The 26,109-nt window shown below is 40.0% G+C and overlaps 1 protein-coding gene across 3 annotated transcripts in view; it reads right to left on the reverse strand.

Moving 5' to 3' along the window:
* Positions 1 to 216: 216 nt before the first annotated feature.
* Positions 217 to 26,109, reverse strand: part of LOC134539760 (uncharacterized) — a 132,494-nt gene continuing 106,601 nt past the window's right edge. For 2 of the 3 annotated variants that reach the window (XM_063382037.1, XM_063382038.1), the window contains exons 3-6: positions 22,532 to 23,086; positions 19,804 to 19,902; positions 11,606 to 12,220; positions 217 to 5,178 (exon numbers count right to left, since the gene is read on the reverse strand). In XM_063382037.1, coding sequence (XP_063238107.1) covers positions 4,858 to 5,178; positions 11,606 to 12,220; positions 19,804 to 19,902; positions 22,532 to 23,086 — 1,590 coding nt within the window. In that variant the 3' untranslated portion in view covers positions 217 to 4,857. The remainder of the gene's footprint in view (positions 5,179 to 11,605; positions 12,221 to 19,803; positions 19,903 to 22,531; positions 23,087 to 26,109) is intronic. The other variant, XM_063382039.1, reaches the window with a different exon arrangement.

The raw sequence follows: 26,109 nt of genomic DNA on the forward strand, positions 1-26,109 counted from the left end.
CTCCTGTTCGAACCACGCTGACGTTCAATAATCCATCAGAAATGCTAATCCATAGGGACAAGACTATATGGAGGACAAGGGCGTCGCTAGTCGATGGCCTGGGGGGAGGGGGGGGGGGGAAGTTGTGGGAAATGTATGTATTTCTTGGCATTTGATTACATTTTTTTTAATCTCTAGGGCTCTAGGAGGGGGGGGGGGGGGGGGAGGCAACCCCCCCCCCCCCCCCGGCGACGCCCTCGATGGTGGATTGCGATAAAAACCGAAATAACACCAAAAAGCATATGAATACACCAAACAGCACCATAATGCAATTGAAATCCCGAAATAATAAGCATTTTTAATCAATCACTTAACTGCGATCACAAAAAAAAACTGATTTTATTTAATACCTATATTAAATTTGAGGAATGAAACATGTATTTAGCGTGAAGGTTATACCAAATTTATGTACATACTAAATATAGATTTAATTAAATAGATTAAATATTTATTTTAAAATCTTTTAACCGTTATTATTAACTAATTTTTACATAACGAAATTGGTACATTTTTCAAACACAAATTATTTGCTGATTTATTTTTATTGTTCCGGTAGTTAGAAATGCTTATTAAAAATTATTATATCGTAAAAGAGCATCATGTCAGTCTCAATAAACTGTTTTGGTGAATTAAGTATTATGAAATATTTTAAGTGACATAGTTGTTTGATAATATGCTATATTTATGAATAAACAGAGTTTTTAAAAAACCGAAACCTAAAAATACCATAAAATCTTGTCCTTACTAATCGGGCACGATCATGTCTGGAACGAGCCACATTACAGAATTTCCACTGTACTTCGAACAAAACTGAAGCAAAGTATAATTTTGTGTCCAAATAGCTATTGAAAATCACACATTAAAGAAAATAGCAAAACTTCATGCTGAATTTACTTCCAAACAAATTATGCAAGGCCTGTCTTATCACAGCACAAACTATATTAAATAACTTATTACACAGTGATGATGATGATAAATATGGTAAAATCTCTTAATACCCTTCACAATATTTCTCTAATACTTGAAAAAGCTGAAGAAACTCGATGAGCAGTAATACAACCAATAGCATTAGCCATCAAAAATCACAGTCCAAATTTTTTCTAAGAAAAACATTAACATAGGTACTTAAATGCAACAAGACAATAAGGTTCTTGTTTTAACATCTAGTGGTACTGACTTTACGCTTACAAAGACAGTTTAACGAATCTAAAATATATATATATTAAACAATAATAGCTGCACAAAATTTGCAATTAAATATGGATAGCAAAAGATCAAATCATAACCAATATTTTACCAGCACAAATATTTTTTTCAACACGTGAGGGAGTACATAACTGTCACCTTACTCTCGCAATACAAGTCTTCAATATTAAGTGAGTCACATGGAAGAGTACAAGACTGTGTACACTATCACATATAGGAACATTCTATACAGTGAAATGCTTAATATTAAACTATATCTTCATACACGAACTTAAAGGAACATCATGTAACCATTAACAGCAGTCTTCTCAATTTCACAAGTATCGAGTATTCACTTCACAGTTGGGAAGTATATATAATACATGGGTATTTTGCATGTGTACATTTCTTTGGCAAAAAAAAAGTCTATGTAAAGTAATACATCATATTTATGGTGCACTCGCCTATATACGAATATTGTTTCGAAAATGACCTTTGGAACAAAAAAGTAGCAAGCATAACATTAATTTCCAGTTTCTGGTTGTGAAAAAAAAAAAATCAAAAGTTTACTTATTGAAAAATTAATAAATTTTAGAGGTCGAACACCGCAAAAAATAATTATACCATGAACATGTTGTACCGCTGTCGCACAGTATTAACTTTCAGTGACATTTTGCAGGCAAATAAGATATTTACTCCAGACGCAGCTGGTATTAATCTTACGAATAAAATGAGATCATAGATGAGCATTATTATCTCCTTTGTTATTCAAAAATAGTCTCCACACCAAGCTGCCAGCTACCATCTTAAAGTGAAAAGTAAAAAAAAAAATTGGATGTCAGATTCTGTGCGTAAAACTTACGTACTTAGACATTTTTAAATGTTGACTGGTATTGACTAATGCCCCTGGAATTACAAAGCCCCTCAATGGTTGCACTTGCAAAATCGTTACTGTGAAACCGGGAAGATAATGTAATTACTTCCCCCCCCCCCCTCCCCCCACACACACCACACTAATGTGAATCCTACAGTACTGCATCCCTGTGCAAACTAATTATTAATTTTATGTTTTAAAGTGCTTACACCTTTATCTTAGTTTATTGTTATTTTGTTACTCACATATTTTTATACAGTATGTCCATTAAAGAATGTCCCAATTAAAAAATTTAATAACATCAACTGTAAGCATTGTAGCGGATTGGTTTAAGATCACACTTAAAGAGTAACTAAGGGCGGATACTGATTTGTTGTTTTCTCGCTTACAGCACAAAAGAATGGCTCTCTCCCCAATTATAAGAGGGGGAACCTGTAAACTTTATTTGGCAACAGGCTGGAGCCCCTCCCCATTGGTATCTTTTGGTACGGGAGTGGTTGAACGTCGAATTCCCTGACCGTTGGATTAGTCGTAATGGTCGAGACGACAGAGCTCTATTTCGCCTGACATAACGCCATGCGATTTTTTTTCCTTTGGGGCTACGTTCCGCCGCTACCTAATGATTTGCCAGACTTGACACCCAGAATTGGAGCAGTTATTGCTTCCATTACTCCGGACTTATTAACCAAAGTGTGGGAGGCATTAGACTTTTAGGTTGGAGGTTTGCCGTATAACTAAAGGTGCATATATTAAACATTTGTAAGTAAAACTAGGTTAGTTCACCTTCAATTTGATGTATGATTGATTGTAAACAGTGTAAATTAAATTGTTATAATAGACAATTGAAATTGGGACTTTCTTTTATGGACAGCCTGTATTTCTTTCATGTCTTTAAAATATGTACTTTTGAAATTTTTTTTAAAGTTTAGTTGTGAGGTGGTCCTTGCGTGGTACTCTGCGTGAGAGTGTCACATGTACGCGACAGGCCGCCAGATTGCGGTGTCGCTATGAAATAACACTCAGCGGCTGGCTGTCAATTTGAGCTACCGATGTAAATCGAGAACTTGAGAAGGGACGATGCGTTTCTTTTCCTCTGCGATGAGAAAATGACTACCGAATGCATGCAGTGGTTCGCTGGTGTTCAGTCCAGCTCGTGGAAGCTAGAGCGAGCGACTAGCAAGGAGGGTGGCCCCGGGACGAAGCCTGAACAAACAGCAATTTTTAAATAAGTTAGTGAACAAAAAAAAGCTGGCCAACTTGTTTTTACATCAGCTCCCTTTCTTTTATATATAAAAAAAATGTTGGCATTTGCTATTAAACTGTAAGTTTCAGTGACAAGTGGCGATGTGCAATGCTGAATTTTGCAGCATAGCTTTCAACTTCACGGTAACCCTGGCATTCGCAACGGACGGAGCGGGACTCAAGTCCCAGCAGTTATTCAAGTCTGCCGCCTGAAAGTTAAGCAGTTTGTAAATTTTTCTTGTGCCTATGGCTCACGTAAAAGCAAATAAAGGCAAGGCATGCACACTTTTTTCCATTTGGTGGTACAGTGAGAGAACGTTTAGCATTTTATACCTGCTTTTCATTTGCACATTACAGTTCCCTCCCCTCAACTTCTGATTGTTGGCTCTACGTCAAGTCACTCTGGTTCTTCCCTTATTCGGGAAGAGTGAATGCGAGATTGATGGGCTTAAGGATTCCATATTATAATAATAGAACAAACTACACTCTCAATATAAGTAAACAGGATAGCCTAATAAATAGTTGTGTTGAAAATTATAATCCTTACCATCACAAACTAGAGCCTTTCACTGTAAAGAAAATTAAACACAAAAATATTTTTAAATTATTGTAATATATAATTTTAGTTTGTTTTTGTCATTATAAATAAAAATATATTTTTATTTATGTAATTTTTTCGGTTAAAAGCTGTTATAATTTAAAAATAAAATATTTGTATTCTTATCGAAATGTTTTGAAAATCTCTAAAAATTAACAAATTGTTGTTATGTACTATTTCACGTTTGTGTGTTGTATTATCACTGTATGTATATTTTTAAATGCATGTATGTTTGTTTTAACAGTGTTTGTTTTTTTATGTTATTGTATGTTATGTTTTTATGTCAATCTGTCAATGGTTTTTAGCTGTTAAATGGCACATAAACCCAAACCAAATAAATAAAATATTCTTGTCATTCATTTACAATTGTTTCAGAGACCCACAACTTAACTTGTTCATAGAGGCTCAGGTTGGGACACTTCTACCCGGTGTGGTTGCAAAGCAGCGAGGAAAGTGGGGAAATACAACACCAAACAAGTCACTGATATTTATTCCCTGGCAAAAAATACCCAAACTGACTAGTTATTTTTTCTGGAAATATATCTCAAAACATCTCTTGCATTTTATTTTTATTTCCAAAATTATTAACAAAATAATTACGAAACGTTATTTGTGAGCTGCAAGAAATCGTAATCATGAACATCTGCGAGACATTTTTTCAGCTACTGGAAAACATTTTGTAAATGTTTGGTCATTGTAATAAATTTACAGTTGAATGTGTTACAAAACACAGTAGTTGCCGTGAACAAATGAGATAACCAACACTGGATGTAGGACAGTGTGTTTTAACATGTACTTCTAATAAGTTTAACCAGACCTGAAGCATTAGAGTGAAGTCGCGCGCGGTTTCAGCCACTGTTTGGTTCCAGAGGTCGATCGCAGCGAGTGCACCCACGAGTTGGACGAGCGAGTCCTCGCGCTACCACCGGCTCGCCCGCGGCTCGGAAGTCGACCAGACTTCGACGCCCGCCCCCTCCAGGGAGTCGCGGTCCGCGGGGCCCTCGTGGGGGCAGGTCCCCTGGAGCGGGTCCGCGCTGCCCGAGCGGTCGATGCTGTCGAAGTACTCGGACGGGCAGGAGCGCCACGGGTGGGCGGGCCGGGCCTCTCGCGAGCCATCGACCGCGCCTCGCAGCTGCAACCGGCCCAGCTCCTCGTCCAGAGAGTCGCTGAACGACTCCCCCGCCGCCGGGCGGTCGTCGACCAAACTGTCGTCCCCCTCCGACTCTGCGCGCGCCTCCGTCTGAACACGAGAAACACGCGTGAAGAAACCCAACAACTGAAATACTTACGACCAACATAAACCTACGTGTTACGTAAAGAATGGTTACAAAAAAAAAATCACCCAGCATTAAAAGATTTTCTAATTTTTTTTTCCGAGCATTGTGGTGTTCCCTTATTGTTCCTAATTTAAAACATAATAAAATAATACTAATTTTTTGAAACAGCCATTTATTTGTGACCTGGAAATTCGACATAATAATAAGAAAATTATTTCTCCCTCAACATAAATAAATTAGCAAAGGTATTTCCAAAATTTGCTGTACTACCTGTACGTAATGCTGTTATGGAGCATCTTCAAACAACAAATAAATTTGGAATTCCCACCATTTTCATCACAAGTACGTTAACTTAATGTATTTGCTTCATACTAGCCGCCAGAAAAAATAAGTTGTCACTTAAGTATTGCAGTAATTTGCAGGAGGCAATTCACAGTGTTATTTGTCAAATTGGTTTCAATATTTTTAATTTATTTTAATCCACCAACAAGCTTCATGATTGGGGCCTAGGGCACGGGCGTATCCTGCAAGTACGAAACTTCACTGTTTTGTCCACTGCAAGTACATACTTCAGTCAGGGGCGTAGCCAAGGGGGGTTTTTTAGGGGTTATAACTCCCCCCCCCCCCCTAGCCACAATTATTTTTTCTTATCTGAAAGCAGGTTAGCTAAAAGCCTGGGTGTCTTACTGCTATCACCGGCCACTGCACTGGAGGGGAAGAGTAAGCGAGCCCTACCGATTCTCCTTCCCTTCCCCTACCCCTGTCGCGAGCAGAAGCTATAAGGTTGTGACGCCGCGACGGGTCCCAAGCTTTCAAATATCTTACACCTATTGTACTTAACCAGCGCGGTAATTATAAGCAGGTGTTGACTGGGCTTCCAAAAGTGTAAGGATCACTGTGTGTGTATATAATTGAGACAACGACATGGTGTCATGTAACTCTTCAAGCTAAAGCTAATTCTTTCCAGGAATAGGCCAGTTCTGCCGAAACCCAACCCTTTTTATTCCTTTTTTTTGTATTGCGAGCTTCGAGCATGATTTATGATTTTGAGTGGATGTAAACAAGGCACTTGGACTGATAAAAATATCTTTAATTAATTTCTTACTTCATCACTCTAACAATTTTTTTTATTAAAAAATTAATAATATTTTTACCATTACAATATTTAAAGTTAAGTACCGAAAACTGCTAAAATAGCACTATTTTACACCTTAAAATCCAAATTTTTTCTGGGGGTAAACCCCGGACCCCCCCCCCTTAATTGGGGGGAGGGGAAACCATGCTTCTTAACCCCCCCCTCATACACAAATCCTGGCTACGCCACTGACTTCAGTACCAAGTATGCAGCTGTGGATTGTTGAACCTGCCCTAATTTCAGCACATTAAAACATTTATATTTGAATTTAACAAATTACATGGTCGCTGTAAGTGTGGTTGAAAATAATATATTCACATATAATATGATAATGCAACATGGAACGATTTATCTAATAGGTGGAAATAAAAATTTAAAATATAAATTCAAAATGAAATTTTATCTTGAAAAAACAGGGAATTAGTAAAAATCCTCAACTATAAAAATTTTGTGTTAAGAACTGTGGAATATCCAAATAAGGATAGTGTGTTTTAAAACAATTTAACAAGCATTTACATACAATTTACTGTCAAATAAAAGAAAAATGTTTCATTGACTATGTAGTTAGAGATTTAATAATAATAATAATAATAATAATAATAATAATAATAATAATAATAATAATACCAATAACAACAACAACAATTATATTTTATAAGATGTCATAACATTAATTAATTAATTATTTATTTTTCTAGAATCCTTCCATTTAAATGTTTCTAAACCTCTGTTTTGAGTGTAACTTTTCCTTGGAGATTCATAAGTGTGAAACATACTAAAATTTAAAAAATAAAAATTATAATTATCATTATTATTATTATTATTTACAACATTACTAGACTACTCTTGAATTTCAATACAAAAAAATATATAATGCAACAATAAACATGTTTGCTGTTTACATCTGTTTTCATCAAAATAACCAATATCATCCTCATTATAAAGACTGACATCAAAGCAAAAACTTTTGGAAATTTATTTCACAGCATGCATACAGGAATGTCATATCATCACATAGGTACCATTATATTTATTGAACAACCCTTAAATTCTATATAAAAAAAAATTTTGTCACTGTAAAATATTGGTGCTACAATTTACAAAAGTTCCTCCTGTTAAGATGCTCGGGAAAATGCAACTATTTTTTTAAAACTGTTTGGCCCACAAAAAAACATCAATTTAGATGCTAGTTATGAGGCACCTGAAAACACAAACAAGTAAGCTAAACAGGAACATGTTTGAGAACATTGACGTTATCACGAGACGAGAATGTTCAGAGCTCCTCAGGTACTCGGGGGCGGATCCAGAACCGACCTCTGTCCCCTCGCCTGGATCCGCCGCTGAGAGCCGGCAGCGGGAATATTTTCCAGTGACAAGAGAGCTGGCTCACGATGAGCCGTCTAGCGCCACTACGACAGGCAGGTGCAAGCGGGCAGGGCTACCACTACGCCCGCCGTGAGGGCCCTGGACCCGCAGGAGGGGTGGGGGTGCAGGGCTGCCAAACCAACAAGCATGCTCCTCGCTACGACAAGCCGCGAGATTAGTGGCGCTAGTGTCTAGTGAGACCATGGCACATGCCGGAATGTTGACAGCAGCATTACACAAGATATTTGGAAACTACTTTGAATTCTGTTCATTTAGTTGGAAATAGAGAAGAAAACTCAACAATTTATAATTAGTACACCTCAAGGTTGATTTTTTTTTTCAAATATCAATATTATAATATTTAAGGCCAAATAATAAAATTTTAACACAATACCTCCCTTGCATTTGTTCTCTTATAAATAATATTACTAACCATAATATAATGAGTGAAAAACGTCACACAAGTTTTCTTAATTAATATAACTTGTTCAACTTTTCACACCCGTTATATCACATTAAGTGAGTATCTGTTGAAAATATTTGTTACATAACAACAAATGCAAAGAAGGTACGGTGTTGAACTTGTATAAATAGCCATTAAATAATAATTAAAAAATAGAAAAAAAAATGATAGTGGTCTGTGAGAATGAGTCTCAAAGTTGTCTCGTTGTCGACAATCTCGTTAAACGACGTGATTGGACGCGCTCTCCCACTGTCAGCGTGTACAGCTGCAAGGTCTGACACCGGTTTACGTTATGCCTTACGTTCATGACATTGTGCCATGCACTAGATTAGGGTTGAATGAAGGACAGGACTTTTCCAAATACCTGACGTAAATTAGAAGAACGCACAACTCAGATCCTTTAGAATATTTTCTTCCCCGATACTAAATTCTGCAAGTCTCCACTGTCATAAATATTAGCAAAGGAACTTGACTTAGTAGGTTCGCTCCTCCCTTCTGCCTTTTGGGACATTATTGCCTTCTTAATTTTCTGTATTGCATTCAGTAAGCTTACATCTACGATGGCTCTTACTTGCACTACCCTGTCACGAACGGTACGCTAGGAGCGCCTCTCTTTGAGCCGGCCTGCACAGGTGCCTAGATGAATGCAGAGGGCGCGTGTGAAAACAGCGGGAATGAAGTGGTTTCAGGCCAAGTCGGAAAAAAGAATCACAGAATGTTATAAACTGGAGAGCGACACACAACACGAATGAAGTACACACTAGTAATGTTACTTTTTTTTTTTACAGGGAGCTGCTGTTTCATCATTCTTGAGGAGAATGGTCGGATGCCTGACCGCGGGGAGCCAACGGCACAGGTTCGAATCCTGGTCTGTGTGCAGGATGTTCCAGGTAAAATAATTTCCTTCCGTGGTTCAAAACTGGATGCTGTGGACGGCAACGGCAAACCACTTCAGGAATTATTCCACCAAGTCTGCCTCGGTCACATTTTAATGAATAAGTAAGGGTCCCAAATTGATCAGGGCTGATTAAATTATTGTTGTTTTGACCATTACACGTACATGCATGTGCACCATATGCATGGTACTTGTTCCAAGACCATTATTGTATGTCGCTGTTAAATTTGCAACCAACACATGCCCCATGACATTAATATTATTATTTATTTGTCTCCCAATCCATAACCATTTTACAATTAACATGCAGTAGAAATTTTTGTGCGAGCATTTCAAGACGGACGTATGAGTTCCGTGAGACTCCACGGCGGTGCAGAAAGCAGTAGGACTAAGGAGACCCGGGTTCCAAACCAAGACGGTCGTATCTGAGACCCGAGGGTGAAGGGACGTAGTGGATGTTACCCGGTCGTGCTCCCGTTCCCACCGCAGAGGACGGGAGATGTCTGGGCAGCGGCCAGCGGCCATGCCCGGCTCCTGGCCCGACGCTCACCCTTGTTTGTCTAGTGTTCTGTGACAACTATGGACATTACTCGGAAGAAAGAAGATTTGAATTGTTACTAGCGTGTAATTTTAAAGTACTGGTCAGTACCATCCTATTTCAAATTAGTTTTCACGATTTTGTATCACAAAAACATTCAAAGATTTTAATGTCTCATATAATGCCTCAATTTCATCTGAATTTTATTGTTAGCGTGTTTACAAAAACCAACTCGAGGGTAATTTATCGGTGAAGAATACCCAATATCTTAAGATAAATAAGCAAAATTATCTTAAGAACAATGCTTTAAAGAAATTATTTTAATTTTCTGGGGGAGAACAACCTAACTCCCCTTGGAAATATTTCACAAACACTCCCCTCCCCCTTTTCCAATAATGCCCCACACCAAAATATTAGAGTCCCGCAAAATCTAGGACTGCCACTGGAAACAGTCACTGCTAACTGCCCACACCACTCCAGGTTAACCAATCAAATGGCACGCCCACACAACCAAATATGAAATACATATTCAACACGAGAAGAAAGATTTGTAACTGAGAGAACACATTCTTTTAATTGATTGACGCACACCGCTGGTTACATCTGACAAGCGTTCAACATGCTGTTTTTCATCCACCTTTACCGAAAATTGTAGTTTTGAAGTTTAGAAAGTACTTGGGTGGCATCATGCTTCCTTATGCATTATGTTATAAGTAACACTCATCTAGTGTTACATCAGACCGCCAAAAATCATATTAACTGACTTAATCAATCAATACATATGCATAAAAAGAGAGAAAGAGCTCATGCACAGAAGTACAGTTTAATTTTTCTCTCACCTTTAAGGCACTGAATATTACAAATAGGTACTCTTAAAGTTTTCCAATTTTTTTTCATAATTCAGTGTCTTAAATTTTTTTCAACAAGGATGTCTAACGGTATATAGCATTAGTAGAGAAATGGTTTAAGTCTGGGCACAATCCTTAGAAAATTACTTGGGTGCTGTGGAAGACCATTATCAAACGGGAAGCAAGAAGGAATCTGAACCATCAAAACTCCTACCACCTTAGTACATCTTGTCAACTTAAATTGGGTAACTACTATTAAATATGATAGTTTAAAATTTGTCTTAAAATTCAGTGGTATGTATTACAGTAACCAATCTGCAGAGTATAAATAAGTGGACTGCATTAACCACTACAGAAAATACTGGAGACTTGTACAAAAAAATCTTCTATTTAAAAGTAACTATATCAAGCGGTTATTGATTTCATTAGTACTACTGCACTATTCCGGGACTGCTCTCTGTGGTGATGTAATCAGAACTACCGTGTTAAGATTGTTAGAAGTTTACAATTGTAAGGGGCATGAAGGCCAAACAGAAACAGAATCTGAATAATGGTAGAGTTGTTATGAAGAGAGATGAGAAAGTTACAGCAACTATGTTAACTGACCAAGAGGCGCCACAAACTGAACACACATCAGTAATGGAACGGGACAGACCAGGATGAACTGCGAGAGACAGAGGAGAGAAGAGGTCAAGGTCGGACAGATGCAATGAGTATACAAGCCAGTAAGACAACATGCAAGATCCCCACATTCCTCCGTTCCACCGACCCGGCGTTAGTAAGTAGTGTTAGCACGACACCTTTAGCCACCACCATTCCAAGGCACTTCACCAAACAAGGCACAATCCACCAACACCCAGGAAAATAAAAGGTTTAGCACTTACTAAGGAAAACCATATTTCTCGTCCCAAGTTGGCGAGCGAGATTCACTGCGGCTGAAGCGGGGCAGAGATTACTCGGGGAAGGAGATTAATTAACAAAACATAAAGCTACCCCACTGGAATCTTGAAGAAACATTCTATACAAGAGCGTCCTCTGCACTCATCGGCTGCTGGGGCCAGGCCTCGCTCCGCGGCCCCACTAGGAGGGCCCGTTGTCGAGTATCCTCAGCCAGTTACTCCAGAAGGACAGCTTGGCGGGGCGTACCTTGGAGCACTCGCCCTGCCCCGCCGGGGAGACCCGGGTACAGTTCGCACTGCTAGTCCGGCGCACCGACAGCTGGTGGTGCAGGCTCTTGCGGCCCGCCGACGACGGGAACGACGAGTCTCTCTTGCCCGGAACCGAGTCGCGCGACGACGAGAAGCTCGCGTCCTTGGAGTCCGCCGCGGACCTCCTGCCGAGCGACTCACGGCCCCGTGCCCCGCTCAGGGAGTCTCTGGCGCTCTTGGCCGAGAGGGAGGGGGTTCTCCCCGAGGAGGGGGGGTCTCTGCCCTTGCCGCCCGTCCACAGCGAGGCGCTGCCGTCGCCGCGGCTCTTCCACGGGTCCTTGGCGCTCTTCCCGGGGAGGAAGGACGGGGACCCGAGCCGGCCGCGACACGGCTTGCCCGCGGGGGGCCTGGCGCCCGGGAGAGGTATCTTGCTGGGGCGTCTCCGCGGGGACGACGGTACCTCGCAGGGCCTCTGGCTCTGGTCGTGCGCCGACTCGGTGCTGGAGCTGGGGTGGTCGGGCCGCTCCTCCGCGGCGGGCGCCTTGTGCTGCAGGCGCTCGAGGACTCGAACCCGCGCCCTCGTGCCCTCCAGCTCGATGCTCTTCTCCTCCAGCTGCAACACGGGCCCTCGGTCAGCTCGCTGGAGACTGCCGACATCTGCCGTTCATCCCCCCCGTCTTCAACTGTGGAGTACAGCACATGTTGCACTCTTATCAATATACCTACCGCACCAGTGTGTCAAACCATGAGCCGAGCGTGTAAGAACCGGCCAACCACCGTGCGAGAAAATCTTCTACAATATCAAACAGGTTAGGGCAGGCTTTTTAACTAATTGTTCGTGATTAAATTCAAACAAAATTATTTAAATTAGATTGCAAAAAAAAACTGTAAATAATATTTGAAAATTAAAACAAGTATGCAGTTTTTCATCACTGTTTTCTCATGACGTTATCACGTAAAATTATCGTCCGTAAACCGACTTTACAGACATACTCTCCCCATAACAATACCATACCCTCCCCATCATGGCTCGACATGACTCACACCATTGAATATATATAACGTATAGAAGTCGCGAGAGGATACGATTTATTCTGCCAGTTTTGGAATCCAAACTGAAGTAGTTGGAAGCTACCCCGCCAGACAGCTCTGCTTTCGAAAAGAAGGCACTCGTGGTTAGTGTCTCCCATGCTAGAGCGCTATAGTATCGCTTGTCTCAAGGTCGCGCGCGTATTATCTCTTTCTATCTCTCTCTCTCTCAATTAGAGGTGGGTTGTTACAGCAATTTTCGGTATCTGTTTCAACCTGATACTGATACAGTAATGGACCTAGTTACAAGTCTCTGATACTTTTGTATCAGAGCAGTAGCGGTCCCAGGAAGCAACAAGGTATCAGCATTCTCGTTACAGGGTACACATCCTCTGTGCCGTCATCACCAGCGTAAAAAGGTATCGGTGTATCTGATACATTATTTATCACGCCCGGTAAGTCTCTACCTCTGTTACTCTCATGCCAGCCTGATACAGCCAGTATCAATCAGTTCAACATTCACTGCAGTTCGTCCTGGCCGTGTATTAATTACCACCATGTACATTGTTGCGGGCTGTCATGCTTTGTAGTTAGTATCTTTATAGTGAAATAAGGAATGGATAAGTGCAGGAAAAAGACTTCATTTGTGTGGAATTTTTTTACGGAAAATAATGAGTTTGCTAATTGTAATTTGTGTAAACAAAAACTGAGTTATAAATCATCATCGACTAATCTGAAGAAACATTTGAAACGTAAACATTGATATAGTATGCTCACTAATGTACGTATCTGTTTTATTTTTATTTTTAATTTTTGATAAAATCGTAATCTTTTAGTGTATGAAAACACTAGTTACTAATTGTTTTCGGAAAAAAAAGTCCATCTGTTGATTACATCTGTTATTAGTGTCAACTGTGAATTTATTTGCATTTTCATAGCTGTTAGGTGCACAAATATAAATATTATATCTTGTATTAATGTACTTTTTAATATTAAAATTTCATTAGTTTTATTATTGAACGAGACTGTGCACGCACTGCGCACTGAGCGTACTTTGATGTGGGACAATATACAAACGACTCGTAACAATTTCGCTTTGCGCCTCTCCTTCAACGCCTTCCCCTGCGCTTCCTCCCCTACATTATTACCCTTCTTTATTCCTTATTCGTCGTTCCTGCTCCCTCCCCTTTCACAAGCTCCGCCCAAGTGACCGTCATCTGCGATCGGGTTCTGCGCACATTGGCCGTGGTGTTGTTCCAGGTTAATTCTGAACTGATACTAAAGTACTTGATACTTTTCAAGTGTACTCGTATGCCGTTCCTGATACAGGTGCGTATCAGTGACAAAGTATCAGGTTGATACTTTTCGACCCACCTCTACTCTCAAATCTTTTGTACGTATTTTGTTTCCGTTGCTGTGTGGAGGGCCAGCGCATTGACAAGGCGGGAGGTTATGCTTGTCAAAACGATGCGTAAATATGTTTAACACAAATGTATTTTGTTTAAAGAACCGAAAGCAAAAAATAAATCCTTGAAATATTACACAGTTATTTAAAAAACAGCCACATATATCAGTAATTCATTGGTGTTTGATTCCAGATGGTGTAATAATTATTGTATTCGAATAAAAATTGGTCCAATTGGATATAAAATAAATATTTTATTACCAAATTAATTAAAGTACCTCAAAGAATCCACTTTAATATAAATTCAACCAAATGTATGCAAAGCGGAAATTATAAAATACCGGACACTATTATATAAATAGTTTATCAGTGTAAATCTGTGCACGAAAGTAGTCATACATTCATAAAAAATGTAGTAAGCTCTAACACAAGAAACTCGTTTTTATCGGGGAAAAAAATTGTATATTAAAGAAATAACTCAACAGTAAACATGTACATACATGTTATTTATGTTTGCATACGTGCAGTGAATATTATTTTGCAGTGATAAATTAATATTTTATTAACATGGCTAGATATAAAAAAGTTTATAGAAAATTTTAAAAATATTTACTACCTATACTTTTCAGAAGTAAGGTTGGTTTGTAAATTCTCCTTCAGGAGCATTATACAACACAGTGCATTAAATTGCATTACAAGTCACATAAAAAAAATTAAAAATGGGTGGAAGTAATATAAAAATACCACAAACAAATTATTATACGTACTATTTTATCATCTTTATAATTTCCAAATAATGAGGGCCCAGTAACTTTGAGTTAAGTTGGTGTATAAAACTCTTGAGAAAAACAGTTCTCTGTATTCTAGAGTTGTTTGAAAAGTTTATTTACATGCACAAAAACTTTCAATGTAAAAAAAAGCCACATAATCATCCTATCATAGTAGGTGACATTTTAGACAGGTCATACAATGAAATTTGAGACTTTGACATGAATAATGTGAAGCATTAAGAATTTGTGAAGCAATAAACAAAACTAACACATATTCATGTAGTGCAAGACTAGTTTATCATGTATTAATATTTTTTGTTTATTTTACAGTAAAATATTCAGCGGCCAAAGACTTAAGCTGTCGCAATAAATGTAATTTAAAGCCACCTAAGTGAAACAGACTGTGGCAAAATGAGGCCCAGTAATTTTGGGCGAAATTGTAATCGTGCAAGTTCCCATGTACCACAGCTGTATTTACCTTATATTATATGTATATACACAACTTAACAACTTAAAAAAAAACAGAGTACAAAATACATTTCCAAGAATTATTTCATTCTAAATATCAGTATATATTGTGCTACCCAAATACCCAGTTCAGCATGGCCTTCAATCAAACTGCTCACATAGTTGTTAGTAATTTACCTGTAGTGGCTCATCATAGTGGTGTGCTGAAACATCTAACTGTTGAAGTTCAGAAGTTGGTGGATTTAAGTTTCCTTTCTTGTAAGGAACATGATACCAAAAAACTTTTGGTTTTTTTAGCAGTCAAAATGATGATACACACTTGGTGTAAAAATGTTAATAGAATATTAGCTGGAAAGAATGTGCATCACTCCCAGCTTAATGCAAACTTCTTTGGAGATACTGTAAAGCAGCTGGCATACAAAAGGTATGTGAAGTATAAACATAAGTAACTTTGGTCAAGTTATAATCCTTTCTATGGCACCCAATGGTCCTTAATTAATTAAGGATTATTTTATTCATATTTTTAAAATTAAATAGTGCTTTCTGATGTTTGTGTGTCGATTCTGTAGTACAACATTGTTATTTCTGTTGATATTTTGTTTACGTTATTCACAACAATTGTTGTGAATAGTTTGGCATTCAGAAGTTATTGAATGTCTTCTCTTGTCTTACACACTTGTCTGTCGTAAATTTCTGTAAGCCAGAATTCTCTGACCTGTACTTCACAGTGACCTTTTGATATGTTCAACTATAAAATTAATTTGTTATGTTGTTGAAAGATAATTTAGAATTCAATGTCGTAAATTGTTGAAATCCCCCATCAAGTTGCCATGTAAGGTGAAAAAAGGAGGGGAGGGGGGGGGGGGGTTCTGATTGCTTAAGGGTGGTTTTCCAAAAAAATTCTAGAAATTAATTAAATAGTCACAACGAGGTAATGTATGTACAGGACGAAAGTTTGAACCTTCCTCTTTGCATTGTAATATGTTCAATTGATGACGGGTGCAGGGTTCTTTTTATTAGGGTCATATTCGGTTTTGTATTTTCATGTTGGTACAAAGAACTTGAATAGTTTTTAACCGAATGCTTTGAAACAAATTTGAGACTGTGTGAAGTCATAATATGCACAGTTAATGAAATTATTTTTTAAATAATGTGCCGTTTGTCGGCAAAAAAAATTAAGCGCCATTTTGGGTTATTTTTGTACGAAAGAATCAAAAAATCTGTTGGGTTTATTGCAACAAAAAAATTAAGATTCAAATGTTGACATGTTATTGTCAAAACATTGTAGCGATATTGTTATACACATATTAGTTTTTTTGAATAAATTATTTTCGAAATCACTGCAAAACTACCAGGCATGGACTTAATTTTCAAAATGACCATTGTACGCGCTGGTTCTGATCACGGAACGCATAATGTTTATAGTTCCTATCACCAATGTTTTTATTTCCGATTACTTAGAAGAAGTGCATAATAATTTTTCTAAGGTAATTAAAATTATTTGGAAACCCCTCCTTTTACTATGGTTTATAAATTTTATGTATCATAATATTTTTTTTACCTTATTGCCTTACCTCAAAATGTATTATTTTGGTAAGTTATTAAAAAAATGTTTAAAATTAATCAATTTTTTGTAACATGATGGACTCCTTTTGTAAATCCATCTTTAATTTCAAATCAGGCCAATGTGTTCTCGATTATTCCTGGTGTAATCTCTTTATTTATTTATTCATTAATTCAGTTTTTGTTCTGTAGATCCCATATGGAGTTAGGACTCCGGGATGTAGAACAAGTCAATTAATACAAATATATACATTTATACATTCATACTGTACAAGCACAATTATCACCAAACATTACAGGGTACTTTTACATTTCAAAAGTAAGAAGAGAGAGAAGAGGAAAAAAAAGAAAAAAAAAACATGGGTACATAAGAAATGGTATAAACTCAAGTCTAATGCTCAGAGCAAAGTGTTAGAATACAAAAACAATATTTTTCTCCTCGTTATGTGATGGATTTAAGTAAGATTTACCAGTTTAGTTTTCTTATCTGTTATTAGATCAAAGAATTCTATCAGAGAGTAGGAAGGATGTTCTAACAGAACTGGTTTGATTGTTCTTTTGAATAAAGATAAATTGGTTATATTTGTGACATTTTGTGGCAATAAATTGTAAATTTTTATGCCTATGTAATTTGTGCTCTTTTCAAACTGACTTGTATTATGAACTGTTATCCTTAATGTTTTGGAGTTTCTTGTGTTATGTAAATGAATATCTAAATTTTTTTGAAAATAGTGTTTCTCCTTATGTATGAATAAGAGTATTCTTAGTATAGTATATTTGTTACTGACTGTTAATATTTTAAGTTTTCTGAATTTTTGTTTACAGTGAGCTGACATTTTGTCATGTGTCATTATACGAATATTTCTTTTTTGTAATTTTAGAATTGTTTCAATTCCCACTGAGTTTCCCAGATTTATATGTTATGTCATTATAGAGTGGAAGTGACCGTAGTAGACAGTTTTTAATGTTTCAATACTAAACACTTCTGCCAGTCGTCTTAATACATAGCAGGATACACTAAGCCTGTTAGCGATAGAGTTAATATGGTCTTTATACTTTAGCTGTTCATCTAAGTTCACACCAAGGAATTTAAATTTTGATGTTTTAGTTATGATATTACTGTTAAAATTTAATTCAAACTTTTCTTCTACTAGATAATGTCTGTTCCTAAAATTTATACAATTTGTTTTAGATGCATTTAGTACAAGTTTATTTGCTTCCAACCAGTGATTCAGATACATTTTTGTAACATCTTAATTTATGATTTTTTGACAGTGTGAGATTATTTTTGCCTTGAAAACAGAGGGCTTGCTTTTGTCTATGATGCATGTATTTAGGGTAGTAGTGTAATATGTAATATTATTGAAGAGGTTATTATGTACTGAACATATTTTAAGTTTTTTGTAATGATTGTTTTAAAGTTGATAATTTATGATGGGTAATCTGTTACTGTACATTTGTATATGTTAAATATTTGTGTGTGTAATGAAAATAAATATATTAAATTGTGATGTATATTGTTAAAATCAAATTTATTTACACCCATTATTTAAATGCAAATCCTTATTCTCAAAAAAAATTAAGAATGTGTAGCAGCAAATACAACAGCCCCCTGGTGCCATGGCTCCTGATATATCTCAATGCTTTAATAATGCCATGACATTCTTAGTCCACTTTCCTGGCACTTTTCACAAATATGTATTTTTACATCTTTACATACATATATGCTGTAGTATATAAATATATTTTCATTTATTCTTATATATTTAAAGTATATATGCACATATAATATCTAAAATTTAACTGAATAGAAATTATGAAATATAATGTGACTTGAGTCACTCTTACACTACTAAGGATTCAAAATTCCCGCCCGCCGTGTCTAGTTCTGCAGTCGGCCACCCGGCGCTGCTAACTGTGTATCAGCAGCCATACAGAGAGTGGCCATTCTATATCTCCCTCTGTTTTCTATGACAGGAAGGACTAAAATAATCAACATCACGTGTGAGAATGAGCCTTAAGTTAACATAAATAAACCCTTCAAAATAAAATAAATTAAAAACCCCCAGGGCCAGGCGGCGCTACAGTACCTAACACCCCATCACATTCAAGCGCGGCTCCAGATAGCCCCTCCCGAGACCAATTTTATTGATTAGTGTATATCTATGGTTACTTAAATATTTAATAATCATGTGTTAAACTTTTATCTCATCAAAAGTTGCATGGAGCTACTAAGGTTCTGTGCTTGAAACCTGTAATTTGTAAATAACATTCCAAGGCCAATATCTGACCACTTTCATTTTTTTTTGCAACTACGCATGACCTTTATTTGTGTGATAGCCCCTCCCGAAAAGTCATCCTGAAGCCGCAATTGATCACATTCCCGTGGAGTCGAGCTTGCTCCAAATACAAATGCAGTTTGCATATCAGTGCACCCGTGCAGTTTCTGACGTTTGAAGATAATAGGTACTAGTTTGACTCCAGCACGTGAAGGTTTTGCAGAAGCTTTGAATATATATAGAAGTCGCGAGTGGATAGGATTAACTCTACGTTTTTCAGAAGCGTATGATGAGCAGCTTGGGAACTTCACCGCTGCAGTGCGCTGCCGCAACGCCCTGTATCGTCTTAGGTTGTTATTTACACGTTAGAGCGCAGCCCTGTCGCCCGCTGTCATTCCCCGCACCCCCCACCCATCATTCACTGCAGCTCAAGGTCGTTCAACAGGAGGGGGAAGGGGTGTTTGAAGAGTTCGACACTTGTCCGCTAGGGACCACCACAAGTCGATGCCCTAGAGATGGTGGCGATTGCGGCGGTGAATTAACCAACTACCTCAAAACCGTATTAGAAATTTTAACCTGGGCTGGCGACTTCTATACAGTATATATATATTCGAAGGCAGAAGGAAGCGCGACACCGCGCACACGTCAGCTCCGGGCACTCGGGAGCCCCGACTCGCCGTACCTGGAACCGCAGGTCCTCGTTCTCGTCCTTGACCTTGTCCAGCTGCTCCTGGAGGTCGCCGTGCGCCCTCTCGCTCTTCTCCAGCCGCAGTTCCAGAGCCTGCGAGCACGCGGCACACCTCGCTCCAGCACCGGCCATCTGGCACACTGTCCTTCCTCCACATCTTTAACACCGCCAAACACAACCAACAAGTAGAGACTGGAAAAAATTCGCGATTTCAATGACCTCTAGGACAGACTCCAAGGTCCTCTATGTACTAGGACAAATTGCACCTGCTCACTGGATAATGACTCGTGACACGTGTCACCTGGGATGCTTGTAATTTGATACTTCTTTTGTTGAAGGGTTTTCACCGGCTTAGAGTCCTTCAGGTAAACGGCGGTCCAATCACTGACTCAGAATGAAGGTGAACGAGTTTGGAGTCTAGCCTACCGCGAAATGAATCCGCGAATTTTTCCGGTCTCTATCAACAAGGCAATGGAATAAAAACATTAAGAGTGTATGGCCCGTTACATGTCATGATTTCATATTCACAGTAACCACCGATCAGCTTGTAGACTTTTTAATTGGTTTAACTTTCACAAAATTAAAAATAGGTATATACTTCGCACACTTATTGCATAGTTAGCTGCCAAAGCTTCAATTTTAACGGTTTTTTTGTTGTTGTGCAAATATGGAGAACAAACTGGAAATCAGGACTAAAACTTTTTTTTATGTTTAACTGCAATCCTACCGGCAACGTCAAGAATTAATTGGAATTTCCAATTTCTCAAATTTGTGAGGATGTTGACAGCCAAGTAACATGAGTTTATGTGATATAAATGCAAAACCATACCATGAAGTAGCCGGTAGCACTGCAGTTGAACCTAAAAAGTTTCAGTTCTGTAATCCATTAAATTTTCTAGATTTTTAAAACCCAAAAACTTTAAAAAAAAATGTAACTTTGGCTAATTATGCAAAAAGTATGCGATGCATGTGTTATTCATTTCGTGAAAGTAACACAATTTAAAAATTTTACAAGGTTACCTGTTATAACTGTAAATAGTAAAATCATGACCTGTATTGGCAGGCACCCCCTTAAGATCCCGATCGCATACATTTACTACAAGGGCGTAACCAGCTCAAAACAGAAAAAAAAAATGGGGTAATTCAACCTCTTTCAAGATCATCTCACGACCACATGGTCCCGCCAATGAGACCACAACCACACACTCGTCTCCCACCACGTGGTCTGGAGGTCACGTGGAGTCTTCACGAGTGAGACACGAGGTCACACGAGGTCACACGAGGTCACGAGCCGGTGGGTTTCCTCGGGGTGCTCCGTGTGTGTCCGTTCATCCCGTCCATCCCCCGTCATCGACTACCACAGCCGCCACACGGGCAAGTTTGAATCCAATGCTACAATGCGTGGATGAAAAGAAGGAAAAAAAGAAATGTAACTGTAGAGTATCGGAACGTTCCAGATGTCCAGTATTTCGATCTTAAAATAATTCAGGTCATTAAGTTTCATGATGTAGCTATCGGCTTCCGGGTTGCGGCCGTGTCCTTGGCGAATAATTCACCGACGTTTCTGGTCGACATCGCAGTCGCCATCGTCAGGGAGCAGTTACCTACTGAGCCGATGGCGACCAGAAACGTCGGTGAAGTATTCGCCAAGCACACGGACGGCCACAACCCGGAAGCCGAGCTACTTCAGACAATGGCCGTGAAAGCCTGCGAACATTATTAATCAAGTAACAGTTCTTGTTCGTTCCTCTATCCTAGTCTCGGGCGGTGGGCAGTTGAGGGGCCCGCCTCGTCAGGGGCGTATCTGCGCCAGTGAAGCGGGATGATAAGCGCGACGCTCGCTGGAGCTTCTAGCGCGGTGTCTCCTCTGGACTGGCGCGCAGTCTTCTCCCAATGCATTGAGCGGTGACCGTAACATTACATGGCGGAGAAATGAAGATAAGGGTGTAATGCAAGCCCCTTAAGTGCTTTCAAGAACCTGTACTGATTTTTTTACTCCTGAAAATTACTCCGAAAACATGCGATTTATCCATTTTAACTCTTCTAAAAATACATTTTTTAAAACTTCATTCGAAATCGAAAGAATTTTTCGGCCATCAGCGAACTCTTAAATGGTTTTTCGTAAGCAGACCCCACTCGTGTGTATCTCGAGTAGTTTTTGAAATCGCGTTGTTTTTGCCTGTAGCTCTGCGTACCGCGTGTGTGCCCGGGTGGGCGGTGGGCAGTTAAGGGGCCCGCCTACCTGGGCACACACACGGTGTGCAGAGCTTCAGGAAAAACAACGCGATTTCAAAAACTACTCTAGATATCCGAGTGGGGTATGTTTACGAAAAGCATTTAAGAGTTAAGTGAGGGGCAAAAAGTACTTTTAATTTTGGATCATATTTTTAAACTGTATTTCTAGAAGAGTTAAAATGGCTGAAACGCATGTTTTCAGAGTAATTTTTAGGTGTAAAACAAGTGGTACATATTCTTGAAAGCACTTAAGGGACTTGCATTACACCTTTATCTACATTTCCCCGTAATATAATGTTACGGTCACCGCTCAAATTTCATTGTTGTCCTGTGCCGACGAGAAGACAGCGCGCCAGTCCAGAGGAGACACCGCGCTGGAAGCACCAGCGAGCGTCGCGCTTATCATCCCGCCTTGCTGGCGTAGATACGCCCCCTGAGTAGGCGGGCCCCTTAAGCCCCGGGAGGCGGGCTGTTAGGCCCCGCGCACCTGCTTCTCGGCCGAGGTGGTGAGCAGGTGCCTCTGCAGCTCCACTGGGTCCAGCTCCTGCAGGATGGCGCGCAGCTTGGCGCGGTCCGGGGGCGGCGCTACCCTCACCGCCGCCGCCGGCGAGCTGACAACACCGTCCAGCGCGCCCAGGCGGCGGCCCGGGGGCGGCGGGCTCCGCCCCTGCAGCCGCAGCTGCAGCAGCTCCACCTCGTCGCGCAGCCGCGCTCCCTTGCGCTGGATCACGTCCAGCAGCGCGCACAGCTCGTCCTGCTCCGCCTCCTTGCCGCCGCCCGCCGCCGCCGCCGCCTCCTTGCCCGACGAGGAGCTGGTCTCCGTGCCGAAGCCGGAGTCCTGCACCGCCGCGTCGCTGCGGGGCGCCCGGGCGCGCGGGTCGGGGGGCGGCTGGAGGCGGCGCCTCACGCGCACCCCGGGCTCCCAGCGCGGCGGCGGCGGCTGCGAGGCGGGGGCGGCCGACAGCTTGGAGCGCAGGTGCGGGAACGTGTCCATGACGAGGTCCCGGAACTCCAGCAGCGCGCCCACCTCATGCTGCAGCTCCTGTGATAAACATTATGAAGATAAACTCTAAATATAGATGAAGAAAATTTAGTTCTGGTTATGGAATATATTTAAGGTTTTTGAAGAAAGAAGGAAAATTTGTTCACTTTCATGATGTGATAAATATAATAGTCTAAAACCCCTTTTTAGGTGAAGAAAATATTTATTATAATTTTTGGTGATGGCATATATTCAGAAGATTCTGAAGAAAGAAGAAAACTTTTGTTTAATATTATTTATTTTGTTTACTTTAACATTTATTTGGATAGAGGAAATTAATCTTACATGAAGATATATAATATGCATATAACATTAACTATGGGGACAAGTCAATATCTCTCACTAACCCCGATAAACATTTTGAAAATAAGTTAATATAAAGATTATATAATTTGAAGATAAAACTATTACTAGATTGATAAATCTCCTATTATACCCTAACAGGGATTACATATAGGAACGAAGCAATAGGAATATGCCTTTATTATTTATTGGAGAAATCTGCAGCTCCTGCCGGCGACAACGCACACGCCGTCACCTCGCGAACAACCGAGGCAGTCCACGAACATTAACAACAAAGGATAAACCTGCGACTCCTGACAGCACCTCAGGTTCTTGCAGGCTCTGCGCTCTGCAGAGTGGTTGCAAAAGACAAGGCTGAAGGTAAAGAGACCCCACAGAACTGTAAACCTGCAAAATTCGCGGATTCGTTCGGTGATATAGGCTAGAATTCAAACACATATACACACCTCTTAGATAATTTTGCTATTGGCTTACTGTTTCATCTGGACGAATCTCAAACCAGTTATAAACCCTCAACCAAAGAAGGATCGAATCACAGACGAACCAGCTGAGAATGACTCACAAGTCGGCAGCCAATGAACTTGCGTTATTTGCCCGAGTGTACAGGGGTATGTGCAGTCTATCCTGAAGGCCATTTGAAACCGCGAATTTTGCTGGTCTCTACTTATCATATGCCTGTTGCTGGGCCTCCGAGCTGAGAGTGGAGGAGCAGTTGGAATAAATAAATAAATAAATAAATAAATAAATAAATAAATAAATAAGGCAAGTGGGGGATGGTTTTCCTTCTAAACAATTCTGCCATTTCGAACAAGCCAAAATCTCTGAACTAAAAATTGAAATTCGTAACAGGTAGCGCTATCTACGCGGGAAATGCAGGGACTGTCTCAACAGCGCTCTCTACGCTGCTGGTTGAACAAGGAGGAACACGAGCGCGCTGGTAGCAAATATAAAATTCAAGGAACTCACAGCTGACTGTATATGATTGCTATACGTATTTTCTGAAACAATCGCATGTGAACACACTGTCTTACTCTTTCGTTCATATATCTCATCTCTCTCTCTCTCTTTTTTTTTTTTTTTTTTTGGCGGGGGACGAATCATCGCACAAAGAAGAGAACGAAAGCGAGCCCAGCAACATAATTAGCATAGTGCTCCGTACTGTAATGTATTTCTGAGATGCGCAAAATCGAACCTCGGTAACGAACAAATTCACGTGTTCTCTATGTTGCAAATAAACTTACTAAACGAAACTCAGACCCAAAAATGTAATGCAGAATTCTTTAAAATAGTCCCCAGCGTGATAAATATACACAAATTATATTTTCAAAACACATTTCTTGACTACCGAAACAGCTACGTCGACAGTCGAATCATTTGATTTCCAGAACAAAAATTTAAAATGTTTAATGAAACTGCTTAGGTAAAAGCTGAAAATACTTGGGGGGGGGGGGGGGGGGGGAAATACTAAACCCCGGCTTTGGTCCTGATTTTCGACTCTTGAATTAAATATTGCCCCATCTTATTTAAAATTCGTCAAACAGTTAATACTAAAGTTTCCTTTTTTCTTTTTTTTTTAGCTCTGGTTCGCGCAATTCGCCACAGACAGAGATTAGAGAAAGTTACAGATGGAGCATAAGCTCTGAGCACTGTGGCCAGCTTGTTCACGTAAGAAGATGGCGGCCATTTGTTTATATAGTATACAGAAATGTAGTTTACTACATACTCTTGTACACAATCATTTCTCTCGAGTCAACAGTCTTTATTTGTTTAATATTCATGCACTTTTCCACCACCATGCATACATCACTTGAGAGAAAATGCGATTTTCTTCATGGAACAATATGGCGGCGACCTGCTTCCCCCTTACGTCCCCTGGCTTCAGCAGAGATACCTACAAACTGTGTTTATGCTCCATCTGTAACTTTCTCTAGTCTCTGGCCACAGATGGCAGCACCGTGGTTGCACAGAGCCCAGGTGTCGGCGGTGTCCAGAAGCCGGGAGGTGTGGACGAGCAGGGGAGGGGGAGGGGGCAGACCCCCGGCCGCCATTGTCCTGGGGGGCGCGGTTCCCCCAGGGGGGTCACGGTCAACTGAACACTCGCCCACCTGCGTCCTGCCGCCAGCTCTCTCTCTCTCTCTCTCTCTCTCTCTCTCTCTCTCTCTCTCTCTCTCTCTCTCTCTCTCTCTCTCTCCCCCCCCCCCCCCCGCCAGTCACAGCCATCAGCCATTTCCCGGGCCGAGAATTGCCGCCCACCACCTCCAGCTGGTAGAAACAGCATTTAGGGCGGTATTACAGCACGTCCGGGCAAGGTGGCGGATACGCATCAAGCGCGGCTCCAGAAGGGGGCGGTGGGGGCGATAGCCTCTCCCGAACCAAATTTGATTGATTACTGTATATTTATGTTTACTTAAATATTTAATTTCATAAAACGTTTATCTCATCAAAAGTTGCATGGAGCTACTAAGGTTCTGTATCTGAAACCTGTAATTTGTAAATAATATTTCAAGGCCAATATCTGACCACTTTCATTTTTTGCAACTACGACCTTTCTTTGTGCGATAGATAGCCCCTCCCGAAAAGTCATCCTGAAGCCGCCATTGCTACGCACTGCATTGTTGGGACACGACCATATAACCTACGTGAACGTGTCCGAAACCCAATCCCAGTAAGGAAACAAAATCGACAACCGTTTTAATAAACAGTGGCCTGCGCGAGGTTAT

This window comes from Bacillus rossius, chromosome 15, assembly GCF_032445375.1.
Source record: "Bacillus rossius redtenbacheri isolate Brsri chromosome 15, Brsri_v3, whole genome shotgun sequence".
NCBI classification, from domain to species: Eukaryota; Metazoa; Arthropoda; class Insecta; order Phasmatodea; family Bacillidae; genus Bacillus; species Bacillus rossius.